This window comes from Pleurodeles waltl, chromosome 12, assembly GCF_031143425.1.
Source record: "Pleurodeles waltl isolate 20211129_DDA chromosome 12, aPleWal1.hap1.20221129, whole genome shotgun sequence".
In the NCBI taxonomy this organism is placed as follows: Eukaryota; Metazoa; Chordata; class Amphibia; order Caudata; family Salamandridae; genus Pleurodeles; species Pleurodeles waltl.
Window position 1 is genome coordinate 173,256,622 of NC_090451.1, and position 27,656 is coordinate 173,284,277.

General features: G+C 42.5%; 1 protein-coding gene across 1 annotated transcript; it reads right to left on the reverse strand.

The window, feature by feature from the left end:
- EMC8 (ER membrane protein complex subunit 8) lies at positions 1-27,627 on the reverse strand. Its single transcript, XM_069216424.1, has 5 exons — positions 26,742-27,627; positions 16,438-16,514; positions 7,336-7,405; positions 5,214-5,308; positions 1-3,524 (listed from the first exon to the last, which is right to left on the reverse strand). The coding sequence occupies exons 1-5, from the start codon at positions 26,943-26,945 to the stop codon at positions 3,365-3,367; spliced, it is 606 nt and encodes a 201-aa protein (XP_069072525.1). The 5' UTR covers positions 26,946-27,627; the 3' UTR covers positions 1-3,364.
- Positions 27,628-27,656: the final 29 nt, after the last annotated feature.

Consider the following 27,656-nt stretch of genomic DNA (forward strand, 5'->3'; position numbering starts at 1 on the left):
TGACCAGATAATTAATCCATCTTTATTTCTGATACTTAAGAATGTTTTCCAAGCATAATTAGTGTAATTGACAATGTGAAGAAAAAGCAACAAAAGAATCTGGAATATAATTCTGGAAATGCCCAGCTGGATGCTGCAAAAAAGGTAAATTAATGGTCTGCAAAGAAAACTGATAATATGACAATTAGAATCTTACAAATATTTAAGTGATTTTAAAAAACTATATAGCCCTAGAACTCAGAAAAGTAGAATGCTCGGATCTGAAATTTCCACATGGACTTTTTTAAACTGAAAAAAGACTAATCGTTCATTACAGCTTTTGGGCTAACTTTACCAATGTGAAGACTGATCGACAAGCACAACATGTCACTCAAGCATAAGGGATTTCGTGGGGTAATCTCGAGAACACTAGGTCTGAACTTTCATAGCGTTTATGTATTACACGGATTTCCTTTCTTTCCATTTGCTCCAAACGTAAACCAAATGCAGCCTTGAAACACGCCCCATATTGACATTATTTATAGATGTGAAAGAGATCAGAATATCATTAATATTTTCACTGTCTACAAAGTTCAACTGAAACACTTTTCGCAGATAAAACCTTTTTTTTTTTTTTTTTTTACCACATAGCCTCTCTTGGTAGTTTATTTTTCTTTTGAATTATTTTCAACACCTTGTGCAGCAGTAGAAATGGTTGCTGTACAACAAAAACTTCAAAAGTGCCAAACCACTGCTGAACAATCCACATTAATTTGAGAACCAAGGGGCATATCCAGGGCCTAGTCATGCACTGCAGTGCAGCAAGTCACCTTGTTGCACTGGGTGACAGGAAAAGGGCAGGAAGGCACCATATTTATCACAGTACAATGTAATCCTGTCCTTTCCTATGTGCTGGCGTCCTTTTAGCTGCCTAGCGCCAATGCAGGCTCCCTTGCACCATGATGTAAGGGTGTCTGCATTGTAGGCAGGATTGTATTTGTGCAGGAAGGGTCACCTTCCTGCACAAAAACAATACTGAGAGCCATATTCCTCTTTCTATGTATGCTGCGGAATGCAGCACACATAGAAAGAGGAAGAAACCAGGAGGAATAGAGATATTTCTCCTTCTTACAGCTTCCCTAGGAAGGTGTAAGATGTTGGTGCCGCCCCATGTTTACAAGTTCTTGTAATTCTAGGGTTGCTTCAAAAGCAATGGGAGTTTCATGGGAACACCCATGCAAAACTTATGGAACTCCTTCCCAGGGCAGAGTAACGCAACGCAGAGACTAGCACTGCGTTACTCTAGATTTCTGAAGCCACTCAGTCACACAAAGCAGCTTTACATGGCTTCAAAAAAATCTGACTTAGAGGTTTATGTCACTCATGTACCACATTGAGTGGTGCAAACGTGACACAACTCTCTCATAAATATTCTCCAAAGTTCAGACCTCATCTGCAGGGTGCACCACGGTCAGAAACCAGCCAATGTCAAACAACAGGCGGTCAGAGCAAAAGCCAATGTAAACTCTATTTGGGTCTGAATTAAGCATCAACACCATCTTCTGAAAAGAGTTCCATTTTGGAGCCACTTCTGAATATGCAATGATGATGGAGGTACCTACCACTACCCAAGATAAATCTTCACCCACATAGACTGGCCATTACAAAGAAAAAGATAAACAAAAAACCCACTCAAGTGAGAAAAGATGGGACTTCTCCTGTCATCTCAATGTCATCACACAATACAAAACATGCTAATTTCCCAAAGTACCAGCTTTGTGTGGAATGTAGGGTTGGAAACGAGCTGAACTCAGTAATCACAAAAGAAAACACATTTCTCATCAGAAACACGTGTTCCAGCTCTTGGTTGCCAAACAGTGATGACTGTGTTATCTTGTGCCAGGAGGAAGGTGGGAGGATTGGGATATACCTGCTAGCCTGAGAACATAACCGCTTTATTACAAAATAATCTCTTTGATGAGCTTTGTGGATACTGAAAAATAAAAACATTTCCTGAGAGAAGTGCAGATCCTCAACACAACATGGTGCATTATAACAAACCACTGCTTATTACCGAAATTCACATGAAGATATAAATTTGTTGTCATAAATCAGCTAGCAAACGCTCATTAACAATGGCACGATAAATATTTGTATTTCACCAAGGTTTATAAACCTGTCAAAACTAAACATATACCATGACTATTGAGAGCCTGCATCCTTCTACCATGGATTTCACCCCAGCAGCAAGACACAAAAAGGTGTCAATGAGGGACAACAAATCTTTAACGTCAAAGATAAGAAGACTTTTGACATGTTTTACTCACCCTAATAGTGCCATGGTTGGCTACGCTCGTGTCTCAAAGGGCTCTGTGATGATGAGTGGGTAGTGCAGTTGAATCCCTGGGGAAAACGGGGGACAGAGCGGGAATTCCTGCTCACCAATAACCCCGACACTTTTGAATCACCATAGCTCACATAGGACAAACAATACTTTTCACTTCAATGGTGCCATGTGGTGGCAATATTAAGAGTTATTTATAAGAAAGGAACCCTAACCAAAACAGAAAACAGTGCATAGTCTGTACAGCCTGGATATGGTTCATATGTAATTGTTTAATCAATTTACACAGCATTGTTTCTTCACATTAAAATATTGAAATTATTCCCCAGCATAGATAATATTCAACAAATTACCACTATGAAGAGCTAATAAGTAATGCACAGACTTCAGACAGAATAAGCTGTCGATTGTGTGCCCAGCAGGCCTTCATTTTAAGAAATAAGGATCAGAGGAGGTAGACTGAAGAGAGGCAGACCACTTTTTTATTTATTTATTTATTTTTTTACTTTATGCACTAAGATGTCCCAACAGTACAGCTTGGAAAGTTAGCCATACACCTGCACCGGGACTTGTAGAAGTGTTTATTATGCCAACGGGAAGAGACTGTGGGGCGGGCAGTAAGCTCCATAGATTACCTTTTGTTCTCGAGCAGCAGCAATTTATAGCAAAGGACAGTTTAGAACCAATTACCAGCTTGTGAACTACAAAATGGTGCATTACAAGTCAGTCTGGAATGCTCTTGTTTTCTATAGCAAAGTTTAGATGATTAAAAAGAGAACATTGTGATTTGCATAAAGAGGGTTAACTGACCACACATTCACCAAGACCGGGTTTGATTCCATTAGGAGGGACCTACTTGCAAGGTCTGTAAAGGTTCTTTGCTGAAAGATCGTACTATTTAATAAATTCTCCAACCTCTTCTGGGCAGGAAACCCAGCTCGGAATGCCTATACAAAATAAAAGTCAGGTTACTCTTTTTCACATTTAAATTAGTCCTGCTCCTCTCTGGCAACTGGAGGTCAGCCGGAGAGCAGTAATTCTTCAACATAAATGTAGAATGGCTTTGTTGATCTCTGGGTTTGTCCAATCGTTTCGAATGTCATCAAGGTGGTTGTCAAAATCTACCAGGGATTCGTATGATCTGTCTTCAAGGAGAGATCCAGAAATCCTCCGAACTTCACCCCAGTCTTCATAGTAGTCACTGTAATTAAATAATAGGTAAATTTAAGGGTGGAAATCAAAGCTAGAGTTAGGCTAGTGGATTGGCCTAAATGTCACTTTATGAGGCATCTCAGTGGCCGAAAGCTTCACATTGGCGTGAAGCTTGCAGTGCTAGGGACAAGAAAGGATACATCAATAAATGTCCCCAGACAGTACACCACTCGTCAATGGGTTAAACAATCCCACTTCCCTAAGAAAGCAAAAACAAAAAACGGACGAGAGCAATCTAAATATACCAATTCCTTTTTTATTTTACATATAATCCACATCAATTAGATTTCTAGACACCAAAATGATCCTATATGCAGGCAAAATGAGTCGCATTAACCCCACCACATCTCCCTTCTACAAAACACAAATACACAACAAATATCACAATTTAAAAGAACAAAGGAAAGGGGGAGGAGCTCAAGGTAAAGTATTACATGATATTAATAATGGTGATGATGGTCCTTCCTTGTGCCTTATGTCCTCCCTCTTGATGCTACCTTTTTTTGCCCGTATTTTATGTTTGTACTCGCATATCTCCTGTAACGTGCTCTGATGCCCTTTGGGTGATGTATAAGCTATTCAAAGCTATAAAAATATATACCATAAAGCCTTTGACCTTCTTTTAGACCACACAGGTTTCCAAAGCATGATTAGTCAAACTCCACTGCCATCTGAAATCTATAATTAGCTAATATATATATCTATTAAACAGTGTTTAGTGCTTCAATTGACCTTTACAATGTGACTTTAAAGTGCCCCATCCCTCATTGCCATTTGAGAAGGAGTGAGTGTGTAAGCTAATCATTATTGTTAATTAGTGTTTACATAGCTCACAACCTGAATGTAACAATTTACGCTAATTCAGGTTTGAAGCTTTCGGAATGACAAATACATGCAAACTGATCATGTTATCATCCTAAAGGAGAGGAGGTACATAAACCAGAATGTTGTGAATTTAGCCCAGAATGACTACACTGTACATGACGAATCAAGGTTAAAAAAAAAAAAAGGACAAAAAAAACATCAGTCTGAGCAACACTGTGATGATGTGGAGCTGAACCCTGCATGTAGCGCACCTTCTCAGACAACATCTCAGCCAGAGTCAATAAAGGAGACTTTGCACTGAGTCACTGAATGATTCCTCCCCCGCCCCCTAATGCTGGCTTACCATCATGTGCACACTGCCTACAACAACCTGCAAGATCATTTCTTCTTTAACCCTTCCGACTTCAGTCTCACCTTTTCCCTTCAACCACGACCTTGCACGTCAACCACGCTCCTCCAATCAAATACTTACTTTGAGCCAGGGCCTCTCACTTTCAAGCCACACTTCCTGTTCACATCTGTCCAGCTGCAATCCGATTTCCTCCTTTGTCTTAAAACCCATCAATTCCCCATAAAGCCTATCCTGTTTCGATCAAAACTCCTCATTATCCAACCCCCCCAACTTTAATCCGGCACACGCAGCACAGATTTTTAAATTCTTGCTGGGGAGGACGTACCAACGCTTACATATGTACACCTTGTGCTGAAGGTGGCCTAGCACTATTCTAGCTTTATCAGATGGGTCCGCGCGGATATGAATGGAAACCTCCAGACCATCTATGAAGTATCTCCATGGTTATCACAAGGAGTCCGCCCCCTGACAGCAGGAAAGCACATTTTAAGAGGTACTCACATATGGGGGTCTTTGCACCTCCACCTGTTGTCATGGTGCTCATACACATGAATAGTAGGTTCTATGCAGTCCACCGTAAATTTTGTATTGTCCACCTAACATACAAAGAGAAACAAAGAGATGCACCAACAAATGTTGACACAAACTGACCGATTTTTGCACACTTTGTGTACACAAAATTTAATATGGTTACTGTAAACATGAAACTCATCAAAAAGAAACAGAGTCAGCGTCTTTGGGTTATACAGAACCACGCGTAAGTAATGCTCTGTTGGTTACTGTTGTCTCATAGCCAGGGTCACTGGAATTATTTGGCAGGGCCAAAATATGCAAGAGGGTTGAGTAAATTATGCAGGAAGAAAAGGCAAATTATGTGGCATAATGCAGCACATTTTGTGATACTATTACGTCATTATTTTATCATTTTGAAACTCAGTACCACTATCTGGGCATTGGTTGCACCACATTAGTACCAGGCTAACACCCAAATACAGTAATAAGCAACAGAAAGGTGACCAGTAAAACTTTCAAGGGCCTTTCACTGTGCTGCAAAGCATGGTGCTGTATTTTTAATAAATATGAGCTAGAAATTACTTTTTTATTGTTAAAATCTGCACTGTGCTGCAGATGATGGATTATGTGGCAAATCTATACTTTATTTTTGGTTTTAAACGACACAGCCGCACAATCGTGTAATTCCAGTGGCCCTGATCCTAGCTTCATCAGGAATGGAAATTCTGGTTGTAACTCCTGACCCTCTCATGCCACGCAGTACAAGCTTGAAACAGCAGAACTATTTTTGCAGGTTAAGAAAAAAAACATTTGTCAAAGCAGGAGGGCCTAGGTTGCTCTACTGGAAACATCTGTTTTTTTTAGTGACTTACAATGGCACCAAGACTGTTTTATAGAACCTTCCACAGGAGATAAAACAACGTAACAATAGTATGTGAAAACAAATACACAGAATTTCTTAAAGTGACCAATTTGACACTATGGGCCTGATTACAACTTTGGCTAAGGGGGTTAATCAGTCCCAAATGTGACGGATATCCAGCCAGCTGTATTACGAATATCATAGGATATAATGGACTCGTAATATGGCGGGCGGGATATCCATCACAATTGAGACGGATTAACCCCCTCCGCCAAAGTTGTAATCAGGCCCTATATATTTGTGCCAGCTGTTTTCAAACCATGAAGTTATGTTTAGAAATCCCATGATATGGCGTATTTTAGTACAGAGTGCCGCCCCCTGGCTGTGATTTACACATCTGATCAATAAGTGAAGTCTGAAGACATGCAGTCTGGATGCATCTACTGGTCATCTTTTAAACTGCTAAAATAGTCATGCATTGAATTTTGTAAAGATATCATAAGACAAACGTGTTTTTAAAATCGCTCATTGTATGGGTTAAACTCAACCACTGATAGACATTAAGATTCATTGGTACTGTCAAGCTAGTGCCCAATCTGCACTACCGAAAGTACAGTGGGGATGCCCGCTTTGGAAAAAGGCTTGTACTTCTTTAAGTACTAGTTGTTGTGGAAGGTATAAATTAAATGGCAGTTACTGCCTTGAAATGGTACTTTTTGTGACTTACAAAAACTCGAGGGTACAATCTGAATTGTGGAAGAAAAGCCCCCTGAGGTGAAGGAAAGAGGTGACCAAGTAACTAAGCTGGAAAAAAAACTACACCTTCCTTGGTCCACTGGCAACCAGAATAATACTATGGTGTATAGGTTGGTGTCATAAAATAAATAATTACACACACACACTGAAAAGATGAACTTCTCGAGGTAACCACCAACACACATCATTTGAGACAAGCAGTCTTTTAATTTCACTTTATACAACTTTCCTTGCATCCATCAACAGATTCCTGTCAAGGTGTCAAATTATCCTTCATTGGTTGTGGGCCACACAGAACTATGGAAGAGTCGCTGACGGTGGGTGAAACACCTTGTAAGACAAGGCATCCAGAAGCCTGGTTAACCCTTTAAAATATATTAAAATAAACAAACTTCCACAGTGTGGTCATCAGTGGGCACTTTCCCTACTCAGCAAAAACGTTATAAAGTGCCTGAGCAGCAGTAAAATGAAAGAATGCCAACATCCACCTACCATTATGAGAGCTGCATCACTAAAGCCTTCTGCAATTCTGGAGGCGATCTTCTCAGCTACCTGGTTTGGGCTGAGTGGAAGAAAGGAGAAGATGAACCTGCATGATGTGTTAGTACATAAAATACAATAAGATATCCATCTATATATATACATATGTGTTTTTTCTTTTTTCTCTCTCTCTCTCTCTCATCTAATAACTTTGGAAGTGTTAGTCATATATTTCAGAGGTTTACAGGTACAGCACCCGAGTAAGAGGGGCACCAGCCGGCGGGCACGGTTCCTGGGTGCCCCACCGCACATGAACACCGCGGCCACTGATGACAGAGTGGATGTTAGTGTGCTCCAAGAGCTCGGGTTCTGCTCTGCCGGATATTCCGAGCTAGGCAGCTTGCTGGTGACAGGAATACGGAAGAAAGGTACGTTTTCAGGTCTTTTCACAAGTGTTGCAAAGAATGAGACTGTCAGAGGGAGAAGGAGCAGCTTGTTCCACTGTCTACGGGAATCAACCCAACATTCTGTGAACAAGTAACAGGATACAAAATATAAAATCACTTTTATTCTGGACACTCCTCTCGCTCGCACCTTTAAAGGACGGGAATATTGAGAGAGCAGGCATAAATCAAACCGACAGTAAAGAAGCTGAAATAAAAGAATATGCTAATTTCAAACAAGCAGTCCAGTTCTTCTGGTCATATAATAATCATATTTTTAATATCGTATCATGTGTAGTCCCTACATAAGATATGGGGGAGAGTGTCAAGTTTATATAAATTTCAAACGCCAAGCAACCAAATTCCTTAAAAGCCCATCAGTTTTGAGACATTAAACATATTTCGAATATTATCAGTAGGGTGAATTAAAAATATCATCCTATAGCACTGCTCATTATTAGGGGACATATTATTCACAACATGCACTGTATTAGCATTTCACCTTTATATACAATTATTTTATTTATTATTAATGTGTGATGCATGCAAGTGTAGTAGTTATGTTTTATTTTGTAGTTAGTGGTCTTGTTTTATTTGGGCTTTTTGAAGGAGGAATGTTTTACTTTAGGGTTCTGGATGGAGAGAGTGTTGTATTTTGTTTTTCTGGGACAAGGTAGAGCACTTTAATCGCCCCACCACTTTCAAAAGGTATCTGCCACCCCTGTTCCTCCTACTCAACAAACCCTCTCCTCAACAGCACAGATTTCTTTTGATACTAGGAATGGAAGTCCTTAAAGTGAGATGACTAATATTTCAAATAGTCCTTCTAAGATGCTGAGACTGGAGATTATATAAATAATGGGTTATTTTACAGATTTTATTTGTCATACTCAAATAAGGGACTAAAATACGTAATTCCAGATGTGCTTACAGGGCACTCACCAGTTAAGAAGGTTTTTAGATAGAAGTCACATGGCTAATGATCTGGGTACTCGCGTAGCATTTGCTATCTGTCTGAATATTCTGAAATACTGGGAACACATTTTTTTTTCAATGTGTGCATATGGCACCCATTTAAAAGCTCTCTTGTGACTAGTGCATTAGATAGGTAGTGTGTTTCATATACAGCACAGACATGGATTCACCATGTAGAGAGGTGCTAATGGTTCAATAGCCCTAGAACACGGAATGAACTATGTGCAGACTCCAAGGACCTGATTGTTAGTATGTATGTATGGATGTATGGGCATTTGTATAAGCACAATCCTACCAGGATAGCAATGTATCACTGTACATTAATTGGGTGCCGAGGGATGACACAAGATCAGACACATCAACTAGAGATTTGCACATTTGAATTACACAATTACATTTAGGCTATTAACAACTGAAATGCATTTATACGTTTGCAATGTTTAGAAGAGGAAGATTAAGTGCTTTGCCTTGAAAATCATGATTTTTCAGTCATTTATCCAGAACCTCATGATATTTTAGACAGGTGATGGAACTAGATTAGGAACCTAATTCACCAGGTTGCCAGGTAAATGGGACTTACTCTTGATCTCAGACCTCTGGTTCCCAGGCAGGTCGCTCCCCTCACCGCCACGCAGCCCCCAGTGTGACCGCTCTCGCTGCCGTGCCCTGACTGCCTGTGCCTGCCTCCTGTGACCGAGCGCCAGTGTCCGCCGATCCTGTGCCCCGAGTGCTTGCGTCCCTGGTATTGTTACTGTATTGTTGCCCTGATTGCTCTCCCTTACTTGTTGCCTTGCCTTGACTCTGCTCCCTTTTCTCAGCTTCCCTCGTCTTGACCTCACCGCCCGTTCTTCCCGCCGCCGCATCCCGGTAGCTCCGCCCCCTTGCACCTCATTGGCCGCCCCGCTCCCACCTCCCAGCTGCTCCTCCCTCCCTCTTCCCCTCATATGGAGGCCGCGCAGTGGCGGAGTGAGTGACCTCTGACCCTGGTTCCCAGGCAGGTCGCTCCCCTCACCGCCACGCAGCCCCCAGTGTGACCGCTCTCGCTGCCGTGCCCTGACTGCCTGTGCCTGCCTCCTGTGACCGAGCGCCAGTGTCCGCCGATCCTGTGCCCCGAGTGCCTGCGTCCCTGGTATTGTTACTGTATTGTTGCCCTGATTGCTCTCCCTTACTTGTTGCCTTGCCTTGACTGTGCTCCCTTTTCTCAGCTTCCCTCGTCTTGACCTCGCTGCCCGTTCTTCCCGCCGCCGCGTCCCGGTAGCTCCGCCCCCTTGCTGGCCGCCCCGCTCCCACCTCCCAGCTGCTCCTCCCTCCCTCTTCCCCTCATATGGAGGCCGCGCAGCGCCGTGCCAAAGGCGCACCAAAGGCAAGCCCGTCTGCGCCCGTCCACGCCTGGACCGCGCCCAGCGCCAGACCACCTGGCCCCCGCCGCAGCCAGCCTACCCGCCGGACCTACGACGCCGGCACCCTCCTCGCACTCAACACCAGCCGGATCCCCGGGTGCTGCCGTGCCGACCCAAGACGCACCCACGGACCCTTCGCCTGCCAATCATGCAAGTTCTCCTGCATCCAGACCCGCACCGCACCCGCCAAACCAAGCACCAGCAGCAACCACCTGAAGTGCATCCTGCTAAACACCCGCTCCATCCACAGACACGCCGTGGAACTCTGGAACCTGCTCGACACCACATCTCCAGACGTCGCCTTCCTCACAGAAAACTGGATGAACGCCTCCTCAGCGCCCGACATCGCCATCGCCATCCCGGACGGATACAAGATCACCCGGAGGGACCGCGCCAACCAGACAGGAGGAGGCATTGCAATCGTCCACAAGAACACCATCCGCATCACGACCAACTCCGACGACACCCTCACAGCTGCCGAACATCTCCACTTCCAGATTCACACCGACCCCAAGACCACACTCAGAGGCACCCTCATCTACAGACCCCCAGGACCCCGCACACAATTCAGCGAAGACATCGCAGACTTCATCAGCCCTCACGCCCTCTCCTCCGCTGACTACATCCTCCTAGGGCACCTCAACTTCCACCTGGAGAACAACAACAACACCACCACCCTGCTGGACAACCTCGCCAACCTCGGACTCAAGCAACTGGTGAACACCCCCACCCACTACGCCGGACACACGCTTGACCCAGTCTTCTCCTCCAGCAAGTACATCTCCTTCAGCCACTCCACCGGACTCCACTGGACAGACCACAGCTGCGTCCACTTCAGCTTCAGAAGAACCACGACTCACAAGCACCCACAACAGGCTCCCCGCAGAAGCTGGAACAAGATCACCACCGACCAGCTCTCCACATCACGGAGCCAGAACCTTCCCGCCAGCTCAGCGGACCCCAACCAAGCAGCCAACAACCTCACACAGTGGATCACCAACTGCGCTGACAACCTCGCACCTCTGAAAACCCATCCCATCAGGCCCAACAGCAAGAAAGCCTCCTGGTTCAACAACGACCTCAAGAACTCCAAGAAGAACTGTCGCACCCTCGAAAAAGCCTGGCGAAAAAACCCGACTACAGACAACATGACCGCCCTCAAACACGCCTCCCGCAAACACCACCAGCTGATCCACACCACCAAGAAGACAGCATTCAAAGAACGACTAGACAACAACGCACACAACAGCAAGGAACTCTTCAGCATCGTCAAAGAGCTCTCCAACCCCAGCGCCGGAAACAACGACATCACCCCCTCACAAGACCTCAGCGACTCACTCGCCTCGTTCTTTCACCGCAAGATCGCCGACATACACAACAGCTTCGGCGCACAGACCACGCACCTAACCACCACACCGACGCCCCCCAACACCACCCTCCGCGCCTGGACCCCAGTCAGCACCGAAGACACCATCCACACGATGAACACCATCCATTCCGGATCACCAACCGACCCATGCCCCCACCACGTCTTCAACAAGGCAGACTCCGTCATCGCACCCCAGCTCCGGGACATCATCAATTGCTCCTTCAACACCGCTACCTTCCCGGAGAGCTGGAAGCATGCCGTTTCCTGCCAAAGTCATCGAGAAGACCGTCAACAGACAGCTAGCCGCCTTCCTCGAGACTAATGGATCCCTCGACCACTCGCAGTCCGGCTTCCGAGCCAACCACAGCACCGAGACCGCTCTCATCGCAGCCACTGACGACATCCGAGCCCTGCTCGACAACAGGGAAACAGCGGCCCTCATCCTCCTGGACCTCTCCGCAGCGTTCAACACTGTATGCCACCGCACCCTAGTGCAGCGCCTCAGCAACATCGGAATCCAAGAGAAGGCACTAGAGTGGATCATCTCGTTCCTCGCCGGAAGAACCCAGAGAGTCCACCTCCCCCCGTTCAGATCCGAGGCCACCGAAGTCATCTGCGGCGTACCACAAGGATCATCACTCAGCCCCACCCTCTTCAACGTCTACATGAGCCCCCTCGCAGCCATCGCACGCCATCACAACCTCAACATCATCTCCTGCGCCGACGACACCCAGCTGATCCTCTCCCTCACCAACGATCCAGCCACCGCCAGAACCAACCTGCACGAAGGGATGAAAGACGTAGCCGAGTGGATGATGAACAGCTGCCTGAAACTGAACTCAGACAAGACGGAAGTCCTCATCCTTGGATCATCAACCTCTGCCTGGGACGACTCCTGGTGGCCCCCTGCCCTGGGCAGCGCACCCAAACCAACGGACTACGCACGCAACCTGGGCTTCATCCTGGACTCCTCCCTCTCGATGACCAGACAAGTCAACGCCGTCTCATCATCATGCTTCAACATCCTATGCATGCTCCGAAAGATCTTCCGATGGATCCCCACCGAAACAAGGAAGACGGTCACCCAGGCACTCGTCACCAGCCGACTGGACTACGGTAACACCCTCTACACCGGAACCACAGCCAAACTATAGAAAAGACTCCAACGCATCCAGAACGCCTCCGCACGCCTCATCCTTGACATCCCCCGACACAGCCACATCTCCGGACACCTGAGAGACTTGCACTGGCTCCCCGTCAGCAAGAGAATCACGTTCCGCCTCCTCACCCACGCACACAAGGCCCTCCACGACCTGGGCCCCAGGTACCTCAACAACTGCCTGACCTTCTACACTCCCACCCGCCAGCTACGATCGACCAGCCACGCCCTTGCCGCCGTGCCACGCATTAGAAAAGCCACCATGGGAGGAAGATCCTTCTCCTACCTGGCAGCCAAGACTTGGAACTCCCTCCCCATCCACCTCCGTCTGACCCAAGACCACCTCTCCTTCAGGAAGCAACTCAAGACCTGGCTGTTCGAGCAGTAGCGGTCCCCCCTCCCCCAGCGCCTTGAGACCCTCCGGGTGAGTAGCGCGCTATACAAATTTCTTGATTGATTGATTGATGCTCTGGACTTATTCCTATATTTCTAGAATTAACTCACCCTACTCAATAAAATAATGTTTGTGAATAGGGGCTCTGGTTAGTTTTAGAACTGTCAGTTGAAGAGGCTAAACCTAAAAGTGACCACGCATAATTAAGACAAGAAACATTCTTAAAAAGGCTATGCAAGAAAATCAAGAACAAGACTTCATTTTCACATGCTCTACTGAAGAGAATCACAATGCATGTTTTGTTGAATTTGACCAGGCAGTCCTGCACATGCTACTTTTAAAATGAACCCCCCTTTTAGGACATTTCTTTCAAAATTCATCAGACTGATATGAACACTACTTAGGCTCAACTAAATTAATTAGTTTCAAGTAAAAAAGGACAAGTTATCCTGGTGAAAAATGACATGACCAAAATGCATGTGTGCTGGGCCTGCGCATACATGAAATTATATTTGACTACAATTTTGTGCAGGCCCAAAATCCTGACAGACCCTAGGTACGCTGTTATTAACATTTAGGGCCAGATGTATCAAAGGTTTTTTTTTTACCCATTCTGTGTCTATGGGAAAATGTGTTTGTACATATGGCCCTTGGTGTGATATGGACCCCATGACCCCTCCAATACAGATACGTGGTGCAGTCCTTAAGCCCCTATATACTTGTTAAATGTTATTTTTCATATTCTTTGTATTTATTTTCAGAAACGGTATGACTTAGCCATGCATTTTAGACTTCTAAAATAAGGTACTTTTTAACTATGTGCGACCAATCATTAACACTGTTGATTAACTTTGAACTGGCTGATACATTTGAAGCTCATCTAGCAGGAGACTTACAAGTTAAGCGCAACCGATTAGTGAACACAAATTTTCACAGAAGTAATCCATTCATAAGGCACTGTGGCTCCATCCAGCCTTACTACCTATACACGTCATGGGACTACTCTGCATTGAGAGCTTCAAGAAAATACGTTTTTTTTTTTTAAGATTTGAAGATTTAATATCAATTTAAGTAGAGTGGAATCTCCTATCTTTCCTATGGTGTATTAATTGAGAATAACTGGCCTGGTTGTAATATTCAGAGGCAAAGGTGGGCTGTGGAAAAGCGTGGAGTATGGCTCATTATGGACTAGTATGTAGGAAGCATCCAATTACTTAGGACTTTTGGCTGCATCTTGTTTTACTAGCTACAAAAGACATGAAATTGAGAACTTCAAGAATACATCTTTCTTGAACAATCAATTTTAATATAACTAGAGTGGCACCACATGTGTTTTTGAAAGGTTTATTGAGAATAATTGTCTTTGTCTTAATAACCTGTGGAAAAGATGGGTTTGTGATGCAACAGATTGTGAATCAGGGTTCTCCAACCTTTTGTGTAATGAGAGCTACTTATGTTCAGTGAAAATCCTTGTGAGCTACTATTATTACTAGTGTTGTAATAGGGACCACATCATACAAGATTACATTACTGGCTACAATATGCAAGATTATCAGTAGTGATCACTTAAGTGCATCAGGCTCGGTTGCCAGCAGTTATTTAAAAAAAGGCTTCATCAGTTTTGGAACGCCTATGTGTAGGTAATACATGCCCACCACAGTTGCAGTGCCCTGGCACGAAAGTAGTAATATTAGTAATGTCTCCCCGCATGATCTAATTAATTCAACCAAGCAAAATGTTCTGATTTATTAGGCTGGGCTGCACACAGGAGAGCTACATACAGGTAGCTGGAGAGCTACCAGTAGCTCACGAGCTACTGGTTGGCTAAGACTGTTTTAAATCATTATGTGGTACTCTGTATAGATCCTTGCACTCTGCACTGATCACGTCTAATGCCTTGAAAACCTAACCAAATCTACACCCTTATGAACCTAATTGAACTCACATTTTTAGTGATTAAATTCTTGTACATACAATGGAGAAAGTCTGGAGTGTCAGGGTAGGGATTCATATAAGAGTGACATAGAATAAGTTTTATCTACTAGAGGTTAGTTTTGGAATGGACTGTATCGATAGCTGACTTTGATATTACACTGTGTTTCAAGATTGGTGAAGATCACAAATAAGGTAGAGAACTATAGTTAATGGGTCAGAGAAGCATTTTTTTTCCTGCTGACGACTAAGCACCCTAATATACCACAAAAACTGAAACTCTTGTGCACCCAAACAGTTTGTGTGGTAGAATGAGTTGATCAAATGTATTGGGGGTGAATACAGCAATGTGTAACTTAATAATAAACATGAGAAATAAAGAGAAAGTTAGAAATATTTTAAAAAGTTAAATTAATTCGGCATGAAATGTATCTCTTCCTTGATTGGTAATCTTATGAAGTTAATTTCCATCTTTTCTTACATACATTTAAGTACTGGTAAGAAGAAACCAGCAATTTGCTGTCCCTTGTACCATGGGCAACTTTTTATGATTTGCAAGACATCTGCTAAAGAATTCAGGGTAAAATAAGGTGTGCATTATCCTATTACCTAGCATAACAAGGGTTTTTAGAGAAAGGTTTTTTTTTTAAGATGCGTTGTTGAAAGGAAAGGACAATACAGGTAAGGTTATACATCGGCCTTAAAGAGCAGAGGCAGTTGACTATACATTTGGGAATGCTGGATACTTGACTAGGACAGATGATAAAACTGTTATTTAACATAATGTGACTTTTAAAACAACTAACTAATTTGATTGCTCTTTTACAATTCTATAGATCTTGAATCTAGTTGTTTACTAACTGCACTAATAAACTTCTCTGAAATTCTTTTTATACTTAAAGAACATGGTATGTGCCATTAAGTGTCACTCTGTAGAATACCGGACATTATGAAGTTCAACAACCAAATTTACCAAAACGACCAGTTATGTATTATTTTATTTCACGATCTCAGGGAACACTGATAGACCTTAAAACCTAATGTTGTCTAAAGTTGTCATCAAACAAACAATACATGCCACTCATATCAAGATCGCCCAATGGCACACTTGGAATCAACAATGGTTTGTCGCACTGAGTTCCATAGCTTTTGAAACCTCGGACACTGTATTTCAACAATGCTTGAAAGAGCAGATTACCAAGATGGCAGCAAGAGAACATATGTTTTTTATTCTGATCAACTCAAACTTATTATATACATTTAAATCTCACATCAAGTGACTGTGTCGATTAAGAAAAATACTGGAAGCAAACACTGAAAAAATATGAAAATAAACATAAGAGCATCTATGCCCACAAGGAAGGCTCATGAAGTCAAACTTTTCTGTGGAGTAGTGTGACTAATCACTGCCCAGTGGAAGTAAACAAACTTTATCAACACACCTGTGGTCTTTGAGACGTTCATTGGCTTGGTAGTAACCAGCTATCACGTAGTTATTTTCTTTGCACCAAGAATCAATCTACAAAAAAAGAACAACGGAAGTTAAGAATAAAAGAAACATTAAATAAAGCACCTTTGTCTTGAGATCCCATTCAGCAGTGCCACCTTGCAGCTGACATGAAACCAAAACTGGCACGGAATCTCAAGTTATTTGTTCAACATAAATTACATGACTGTAAAATCATACAATCGATATGATGAAACTGGGTATCTGAAAAGGCTGAACATATATACTGGTGAAGTCCAATTGTAACATTTACATCAAAGACTTGAATTTGAGCAGAAACTAACACTCTTAGCTCTAGCATGGGTTAACAAAATGAGAAGTGAGGGCCTGGGCTATAACAAGACTAGTAAGTGAAGCCAAGCAATCGTAACATTTGTGGGGTATGCTTGGTAAATGGTGACCATAAAGAATCAGGCTCTGTAAGTGAAACAATCCACTTTTTAAGAGAAAGGTACATTGTTTTGGATGGAAAGTTTCGAGAATTAAGGGCCCAGGAGAAAGTGGTGGTCTCAACCTCTTTAAAAAGATGCACATGCCAGCAATTAGATAACTGATCTCGTAAGGAAAACTATGGCTAGTCATGAAGTCACTATGCAGCCATTTGAAGGATTTTCTCGGCAAGGACTTTGCACTGTTATGCGGTAACTGAAGGAGAGAAATAATGCAGTCTGTACTCAAATCCTCGTGCAACTAGACTCGACATGATCAACCATATAGAGAAAAGAATGTCTAATCAATGCATCTATGCTTTTTTATCTTAAAGAGACAGTCTCTGAAATACGTATCATCTGGCACTTTGTACTCAGTGTTCCCAACGACAGCCAGTCTAAAGTTTTTGATGTTGAGCGTGTGTAATTGTCAGAAGAGCAAATCTAGTGAATTGGAGCCTACTTGGTCCTACGCTATTATTATTTATGAATCGTTTTTTTTTTCTTTTTAAGAAAAGGTTATTGACCAGGAGCGAGTCACCTCTGGAGAGAATATTGGAAACTGGTTATCTTAAACCTGTCCTCTCTCTATGACAGCCACAGTCTCAATCAAAGAAGGTAAAAAACAAACTCAATTTTTCATGTATTTCATACCATTAAGAGGCTATCTTAACAGCCTTCTCCTTTTTTCTTTGCACCAGTCACCCGTGCCTGCTTAAGACGAAATTAGCATAGAATGCTGTGTAAACAAAAACAAGCATGGACAATCCCAATAGGTGTGGCTCTAAAATAACTTTGTATTGTACTGTGAAGTATTTCAACTAGATAGTGTGGAAATGGGCATGTATTTGTGCAGAAGCATGGAACTGTAGGATAATATTGGTGTAGGTAAAACGGTCGACTAATAGTTGTACTGTCTAGCCAGACCTAAAATTAATTCAATTGTGCTGCTGCCAGAGAAAAACCACCATAAAGTATCTAGTTACCTGAGACAATTTAATAGCATGTGTGTGCCCTTGAGGCAGATGGATTAATAAATAAAATGATCACACTTATGTGAAGCAAAACTTTGTGTGAAAAGTTGTTGGAAAAGCGACTTAAAGGAAACCAGAAAACTGAATTAAAATAATAAGGTCTCTTTGCTCATAATCTCCCACCAATTAGAATGTATCTATTAGAATACATTTCATGTGAGATAAGATTCCTGAGAAATGTTTTTGTCTATGTAGTAACTTTTTAACAGATGTGTCATAATTAAACGTGACCAAACAGTGAAATTATTGTGCACATATTTATAGAGTTTATATGGAGAACAGGTCACGGACATTTAGAGGGCATAAAAAAGTGTTTGGTCTCTTCGGGTCAGCCGGACCTCAATGGGCCTGTGGCTCCTGAGCTGCTTATTTCCTTAAGACTATCACCATGATGAATTCAGTCAGTCGTGGCTGGCTTTTTGCCCTTATTGGTCCTCAGAGGCCACCACTCTCCACAAATCAAGTATTATAGTTTCCACTGCTTCCACTAGAGGTCACGGTGCCAGTCATTTTTTCTGGAGTTGTGGGCCAGGTGCTGGTTTCTGTGAGGTAAATTGACAAGGAATATATTGGGGAGTGGGGCTAGTATACACCTTCCCCAGAGAGCACTGGAGGACATAAGGACCAACCAGAGTGCAAGTTACCTTTGCAATCTAAACTTTCCTGTAATGGAATTAGAGTGTCTTCCAGGGCTTTCTTCTACTTCCCAAGCATTCCCATAGCAGATGGAAAGGACTGGCATGCATCATTGGAATCTGGATAGCAACTAGGTCACCTAGGTCAAGAACTTTTGCTCAGATTTCCTTAGCCAAGAGCTTGCTAGGCTATGCTATGTGTAAATGAATGGCAAATCACGTAGTATAATTCACCCAATGAGAGAATGGGGGATCTAAATGTATTTCTGACCAGCTCACTGACACACCCGTTCAGTTTCCAAATCAAAGCCTCAGGTGCAGTTGCATGACGATTTTTATGTCCAAAAAAGGGACAAAGACCACATGGTCCACTATTTAGTTTAGGCACGGGACAGGACAGGGGTCTCCAAACTTATTGGAGTAAGAGCTACTTGTGGTCAGTAAAGATCATTCCAAACTAACAATTACAGTAGTGGCAATCCTACGCAACTTTACCAGCAGTAAACATGTCCGTGCATCAGAAAAGGTTGCCAGCTGTAAAGTAAAACAAGCATTTGCAATGCAACGGGTCTTGCGTTTGCTCATGATAGAGCTGATAGCGTTGTAAACTCCTAACCCGACTTTTCACCTATCGGCAAAAGTGCATTTATGTACGTAACCCGAAAAAGTGCAATTAACTATGTAAAGCGCTCGACTTCTGCCAAGCGAAATCGCGCTAGTAAATGAGAGGAAAAAGTAGTCCACGAGCCGGACAGAAAACAGCGAGCCTCGCCTGTTTTCTGTACTTGGTCGATGCGTTCAAGGAGGGCTAGCCACCGGAAAAGGCATGACGTATGCATGCCTTTGACTAATGAAAGCAAGCAGATTTTATTAGGCAAGCCCACAAACCAATGAAAAACACTGACGTGATGTCGACAGGGCTCTGAGCCCTTTTCTAAACACTAAAGCGTCTTGCTGCGATACGCATGTGCGAGCGTATGCAACGCAGGCTCAACCCTAAAAAGGCTTTGTCAGTTTGAAGTGCCTTTAAATGGGTAATACATAAACAGCCATAGTCGTGGTGCCTGTAGCACCAAAAGTAATAATGTTAGAAATATGTCTCCCCAATCCCACATGGTTACATTATCACTCAACATCAAATTACTATGTCTTTTGGAAATTCGACCATTTTGCTCCAAACATCAGCTAGTAAATTCTGAAAATATATACATTTTTATCTCAAATACATGCTTTTTCATTTTGATTCACATATATTAAGGGAAGTAAAAGTTTCCAATTTATTCGGAAAGGCTGCACACAGGAGAGCTACTTACAGGTAGTCTCAAAGCTGGCAATAGCTCACGAGCTGTACATTGGAGAAGCATGCCATAGGACATCATTTACACTGCATACAATCTCCCAGTCATACAAGAAGGGCATTACAGAAAGGGAATAGCCATGACTGAATATCAATCTTCAAACTTTCACGTAAATATTTAAACCGTACATTTCAGGCATTATCTTGTGTTTGGTTTAAAGGAACTCACATTTTGAACTACTTCGTACAATTCCGCTGAATTGGTTTGTATTTTACTAGACAATTCACTGAGTTGTCACAAGACCTCTTATAAAGAATAGCGTGGTTGGTTGGTAGCATTATCCTTATACAAGGTCTTCTGCTGGGTGTGGAACCTGGCTAGATAACTTTTAGACTACTGAGCAAGATCATAACTTTATTTCTGAGGAACTCCCTTGGGAAACCAAGTCCCTCTCAAGTAGACATTCTATCAAATCAAACTGATATCGGAATACCTGCCACAAAACAGTCCCAAGCAGTTAAAGCCTTGGTTTTCCCTGGTACTGCCCTATAATCAAATAAAAAGGTAGAAGAATGAAGACATTCAGATCACTACTGGTATCAGTACATTCTTGTTTGCACAAGATTAGTTGATACATTAACGTTTAAAATACTATGATTGCAGCAGTGTTTTGAAATAGCTAAAACATGCTCAACTTTGTTAAGTTGCTATTTATATTACACAGCTTTCACTAACTACCTGGCGTTTAAGCACTTTGTGCATTCATCATTCCTAGGTTGGGATCATTCCCAGTTGGGTTTCTCCATGAGAAGAGTTAATTCCCAAGTTACATTTTGAGTCGGTAAGCGATTAGGAAGCTACAATGTATTCACATGGAGATGCTCCGTTGGTGGGAACATCAACCTAGCCTATGTAAATGCATAATGTGTAGGGGGTTGTCTTTGCATGGTAGTTTGAGTCTTGATGTCAACCTCCGAACCCATGCCATCTCATCTACCTTTTCCTTGACACTAGTTTGGTCTGGATGGATCTCACACGGGTGAAAGGGGTGGGGTGTATCCAGTCTCCAAGGTGCTTTGTGGTGATGTTGTTGCCGTATGATGAATAGAAGGATTGCAGTATGTTATGGCAAGAATTCCACCGAAGACAGTTAAGAAAGCTGAGGTGAGTATGGGCTGGGCTACTGATTGCACTGCTTCAGAGGAAGTGAACTTGTAGTAACGCTAAACCTGTAACTGGGCTGGGGCTTTCTGTGTAATCCTACTTGCTGTTACTTCAACTGTGTGGATGAGAAAGCTAATTAACAAATCAGAAATGTATATGACTTCAATTTTGTAGTTGTTAATGATGTAGGTTTTAATACGTGTTTGACAAATAAAAGTACACACTTTTCTTTCTCTGTAAAATAGAAAAATGTAATCAATTATTTCGAATATGCTGGTTTGCAGGTCGGTTGTAAGTTTCCATAGCTAGGAGGATATAGCATTACAAAAACAATGTCTGCAGCATGTTTTGAATCGCAAAGGTTCCCGAATTGTTATGTATATGCAATGCTTCTTTACAGCATGGAGAATGTGAAAAAGGAACAAATTAAAGCTAAATATTCTGAAGTTATGTTACTTCTGGTGGAAAGATTAAGTGAATGTAATGAATGTGCATACAGAAACTGTAGTTTATTTGTGTGTAAAATATGCAAGTCTGGACAGAAAACAAGAGAAAAATATTTTATTTGTGTAACATCTTGGTTCCTGTTAATGTATTGACAGAACGTTATGTACTAAAACATATCACTTTATTTTTAGTCTGTGTACATGAATTTTTAATATTGTTCATAACCCTATAAGTAGACTGAAATGTATTGGCAAGTGGCAAATGTGGGCTCATTTTTTATGGAAGCACTTTTACAGATACTAAGCACACTTTGGCCTTGTAAAGAGCAATCTGTTGCTCAATCTAATAATTTGGCTATTTGATCGTGCTCTTTTAATTTGGCTGGCCCCGCATAAAATTGCAACACTGTTGTTTACAGACAACACATTATTAATTTAAACTGTGTGATCTGCAAACAATAGCAGAACCCTTCATAAGCTTCTCCAGTGCTGAGGGCCATGAGATTTACTAAACAAAATGTATGGCATTCAACCCCTACAAATCTGCTAGGGCTATGATCACGGTGTAGGGTGCCGCACTTGAGCAAGTGCAGTTTGTTTATCTGGGAGTATGCTTAAGTCACAAAATGAGTAGGGCCACCCACATTAAAAAATGTGCATTGAAATTCCAATCTGTGGCAGGGGCGGTGTCAAAAACGTATAGGAGGACCTATGCTAGCTCTCTTGCTCCAGAGGTTGAGATTTCTAATCTAAAAGCGAAAAGCTTAGCCACTTATGGTGCAGAATTCGGGGGTTATACTGGCTTGCTTTAGCTCTGCAAAGTAGAAAATAGGTTGTGTGGAACATACTTAATCTCCCGCAAAGTGTAATTTGTCTTCCTCAGCAGCTAGACTTGGGTCTTTATCCAACTAAATGCACCACCTTATCCAGACCTACCCTGTACCGGCACAGACTTTGCTATGTAGAGAAATTGTAAACCTATAGTTTTGATAAAGGCACTTTTTATTTCTCCAGTGAGTGATAAAATCCCCTGGCTTTACTATGTAAAGTCCTCCCTGCATGATATGGGTTTGACCTCTTTGTGGGCCTCACCGGGTTCAGCTATGTCAGTCCCCCGCCAATTGATAAAAGATAGTATAAAAGAGAATCTGTGGCTGAGGGGCCTAAAATGTATTAAGGCAGGGAGTTTAACAGATCTATACAGGGAGTACAGAATTATTAGGCAAATGAGTATTTTGACCACATCATCCTCTTTATGCATGTTGTCTTACTCCAAGCTGTATAGGCTCGAAAGCCTACTACCAATTAAGCATATTAGGTGATGTGCATCTCTGTAATGAGAAGGGGTGTGGTCTAATGACATCAACACCCTATATCAGGTGTGCATAATTATTAGGCAACTTCCTTTCCTTTGGCAAAATGGGTCAAAAGAAGGACTTGACAGGCTCAGAAAAGTCAAAAATAGTGAGATATCTTGCAGAGGGATGCAGCACTCTTAAAATTGCAAAGCTTCTGAAGCGTGATCATCGAACAATCAAGCGTTTCATTCAAAATAGTCAACAGGGTCGCAAGAAGCGTGTGGAAAAACCAAGGCGCAAAATAACTGCCAATGAACTGAGAAAAGTCAAGCGTGCAGCTGCCACGATGCCACTTGCCACCAGTTTGGTCATATTTCAGAGCTGCAACATCACTGGAGTGCCCAAAAGCACAAGGTGTGCAATACTCAGAGACATGGCCAAGGTAAGAAAGGCTGAAAGACGACCACCACTGAACAAGACACACAAGCTGAAACGTCAAGACTGGGCCAAGAAATATCTCAAGACTGATTTTTCTAAGGTTTTATGGACTGATGAAATGAGAGTGAGTCTTGATGGGCCAGATGGATGGGCCCGTGGCTGGATTGGTAAAGGGCAGAGAGCTCCAGTCCGACTCAGAGGCCAGCAAGGTGGAGGTGGAGTACTGGTTTGGGCTGGTATCATCAAAGATGAGCTTGTGGGGCCTTTTCGGGTTGAGGATGGAGTCAAGCTCAACTCCCAGTCCTACTGCCAGTTCCTGGAAGACACCTTCTTCAAACAGTGGTACAGGAAGAAGTCTGCATCCTTCAAGAAAAACATGATTTTCATGCAGGACAATGCTCCATCACACGCGTCCAAGTACTCCACAGCGTGGCTGGCAAGAAAGGGTATAAAAGAAGGAAATCTAATGACATGGCCTCCTTGTTCACCTGATCTGAACCCCATTGAGAACCTGTGGTCCATCATCAAATGTGAGATTTACAAGGAGGGAAAACAGTACACCTCTCTGGACAGTGTCTGGGAGGCTGTGGTTGCTGCTGCACGCAATGTTGATGGTGAACAGATCAAAACACTGATAGAATCCATGGATGGCAGGCTTTTGAGTGTCCTTGCAAAGAAAGGTGGCTATATTGGTCACTGATTTGTTTTTGTTTTGTTTTTGAATGTCAGAAATGTATATTTGTGAATGTTGAGATGTTATATTGGTTTCACTGGTAATGATAAATAATTGAAATGGGTATATATATTTTTTTGTTAAGTTGCCTAATAATTATGCACAGTGATAGTCACCTGCACACACAGATATCCCCCTAACATAGCTAAAACTAAAAACAAACTAAAAACTACTTCCAAAAATATTCAGTTTTGATATTAATGAGTTTTTTGGGTTCATTGAGAACATGGTTGTTGTTCAATAATAAAATTAATCCTCAAAAATACAACTTGCCTAATAATTCTGCACTCCCTGTATTTGGGCACAATCCAACTAACGAACTCACATATCTGCAGCTCAAATTAACTCCTAATAATACTAAAACTGTACTCATATTTCCGTATACTAATCCACCACTAATTCCTTTTGGATTCCGGAGTAGCGTGCTACTCGCTGAAAAGAGCTTTGACGCCTCGTCAGGGGTAGTAAGCGCTATATAAATACTATTACCATACCATACCATACAAAGACCCGTCCTGCTTATGAGCCATTTTTCGACTTTTGCCTGCTGTTACCCCATTACACCTCTATCTAAAATGGAGGTATAGGGTTCTCCCAATTAACAGTTTTATACAAAGTGGGGTGAGAAGTATTGCAGTTTAAGTAGGCACCCACTTTGCGATGCTGGGGAAGAAACTCTTTAACCTTTTTTTGGCCCACGTATGCTAGGCCACGCAAGCAGTGGCAAAATCCATTGTGCAATCTCTTAGATTTCAGGCAATATTCACCAGCACTACGCATGTTATGCTTTGATACAAGAGAGGTGATTGTGGTCGCAATGACCAAGTTTCTGCAGGTTGCCTGTCTCCTCTGCAAACGTGGAATGCAGAATTGAAGTCTCTGACATGGTCGTTGTGGCCCTTTTTAGTGCCTAATTTTTATGGTACCTTTTAATAATTTTGAAAGACCCTCTGTGCTTACTTTGGAGTTAGCTTAATGATCTGTGTCTTGTTTCTGTATGCATCAATTTATGCTATCATGATACAGAATGAGCCATAGTTGGCTGCTTGTTTCTTAGTTTTATTTTAATGATTTTAAACTGCGCTTAATTTTATATTTATATTTTAATGCATGACATTTTATGGATTTTGATATTTCAAAATAAACACTTATGAACAGAAAATATATTACTATTATTTTTGGTCTGTATACATGAACTGTTCATATTGTTCAGGACCCTAAAAGTAGACTCAAAATTATTGGCAAGTAGCAAATGTGGGCTCCTACTTTATAGAAGCACATTTACAGACACTGAGCACACTTTGGTCTTGTAAAGAGCACTCTGTTGCACAATCTAATGATTTGGCTATTTGATTGTGCTCTTTTAATTTGGTTTGCATGCTATTTCTTAATGAAATGTGTGTGCCATGAGCATAGTAATTTAAAGATTTAAACTATTTCTGTTAGTCACATTACTACTGCAATGGTAATTAACAAGAAAGTGCTCCAAAAAAAGAGAGGGTCCAAACTGCAAACTTCCTGTATAAAATGCCTATTTTGTAAGCGTGGGAGCTTAACTGGAGGACATGGACCCAGGTCCTCCAAGAGGGATACACTAATAAGAAGAAGGTAAGGTCCCACTTAGTAAGCGAGGTTGTTTAATGTCAAATTGTCAATGGTTCAATAATTTTCATGAATGGGACAAGTTACTTGTCTTTTGAAATAAAACTCGAAGTGGAGCAATCAAAGTTCTCATTGCAGTCCCATTCAGGAAAATTACTGAACCATTGGCAATTTGACATTAAACAACCTCGCTTACTAAGTGGGACCTTACCTTCTTATTATTAGTGTACTACTGCAATGGTAACTATATTTACTGCATTATTATTCTTATACTTAGAATAGATCAAGAGTGTGCCTTTTGGTGAAATTTTTCAAGGTGGAGTTTCTGAATCCACTTTACCTCCCACTGATAGGGAGGATTGGCCCATCTTGTTAAAACAGACTTCTTGACGAGACATCCCCTACTTAACAGTGTGTTGTGAACCTCAACGATATGCGATTAGAGCGACGACAGTGCTCTGGTCTATCAGCATGTTGTTGAAGGTAAGGAATTTTTATTTCCGATTTTGGAATTAAGATCTGCAATGATAAATATTGATCAAAGGTCATAATGCCAAAGTAATGGTTGTTTCCAGGGCTTTATGACAAGCATCTTAGTGCTCGAAACCTTTATACTGTTTTAGCTAGGTTCTATGTCTTTAACACTCGCCCCTATGATTCCGTGTCAGAAGCCCCATTGTTTCTTTTCCCAGCACATACTCCTCTAGATCCAGGCTAAGAAATTCCAGTTATTGGGATGCTACAGTTCTGTACTGGGTATTCGGCACTACATGAAGAGGGGTCTCCGTATTTTTTTTTTTTTTATATAGGGCTACCAACAAGTAAGACCTAAGGAAGGTGGTAGTACTGTATGATCTCCACCTTCGAGTAGCAGCTGTTTGTTTGATTGCCGTCAAGTTTTGTGCTACGCTTGTTCTTGTCACCATGGACAGTTCTTGTATAGGGTAATTTTCCCTAAATGTCACAGAAGAGTTGGAATTCCTTGTTGCCCTGGAAGTGGTGATCTGTGGATCTTTTGACTAAAGCTAAGTGTTGCGTATTATGGGAAAAAGAACTAAGCTGCAATTAACAAGAACTGTAAACACTGATCAGGGGACTGGGTCTACAATTTAAGTCCAACAAATCGTCTAAAAAGCAAGCAATATAAAGTATCACATACGTACCAAATTTAAGGCGACTTCAAGCATTGGTGCCAGCGCAATAGTGCCATGAAAAAGAGGTATGCAGTCCACAAATAGTACATGTTGCCCCTCTTTCCGCTTGTGTTTCTCTGCCACCAGAATGCCATTCACTGCAGAGTGTGGGTACTTTGCTCCATGCAACACTATTTTACAGTAGGCCTGGGTGGTAAGTTTAAATACCGGCATTCTCTTTAACACAGGATCCCAGGGATGTGGGGTGGGGGCGTTGATACTTAGAAGGGAAGCAAAGAAAAGCCTATATGGAACAACCGTCCTGAGGGTGACAACCTGAGGAGTCTAAAGCGGCTGCACTACAGTGGGTACAATTACCACCACGGTATAGATGTCAGTGTTTGGCTGTGTGCTTGTGTCACGGGCTGCTTTGCAGTTCTTATGACGGAACTCACAGCCCAGCCAGTGGAAAGTACATTGCGTGAGACCTCTTTGGTGGGCACCCCAAATTCACCGGAAAAATGGGCTTTGACGACCCCTATCTAATTTGTTGACCTGTACCTGGTAGCCGTGTGAAGCTTGGATCTACGACTTCAGACGGCTTGCTAGAAGACTCCCCACCTTACCCTCAACGATTCCGTCTGGGCGTGGAGGGAGCCTCCTTATCGTGGAGATCCGACACCAGATTACACTACTTGGCACTTGAACTCCCTTGCGTGACACCCCCTGGCACTGGGTAATAAACTCGACTGGGCAGGAGAGACACTCGCAGACTACCCTCTGAACCTGCACTCCTCTCACAACGCAACCGATCGCACTTCACTGGGCCTGGCTCGGTCTCTGGTGCTAACTGCCCTGTTCCTCACCGGCACTCAACTGAAGGGAAGAACGGCCGTAAAGCGCCATTGTCGTAAACGGAAAAAAAACCTTCACGACAGCAGTACA

Bases quoted from the DNA above. Each gene is read 5' to 3' on its own strand.
- EMC8 (XM_069216424.1), bottom strand. From the start codon at position 26,945: ATGCCGGTATTTAAACTTACCACCCAGGCCTACTGTAAAATAGTGTTG. The intron at 16,515-26,741 runs GTACGTATGTGA...CTTTTTTTGTAG, and splicing joins TTGAAGTCGCCTTAAATTTG to ATTGATTCTTGGTGCAAAGA. The intron at 7,406-16,437 runs GTGTGTTGATAA...TCTTCCACTCAG, and splicing joins GAACGTCTCAAAGACCACAG to CCCAAACCAGGTAGCTGAGA.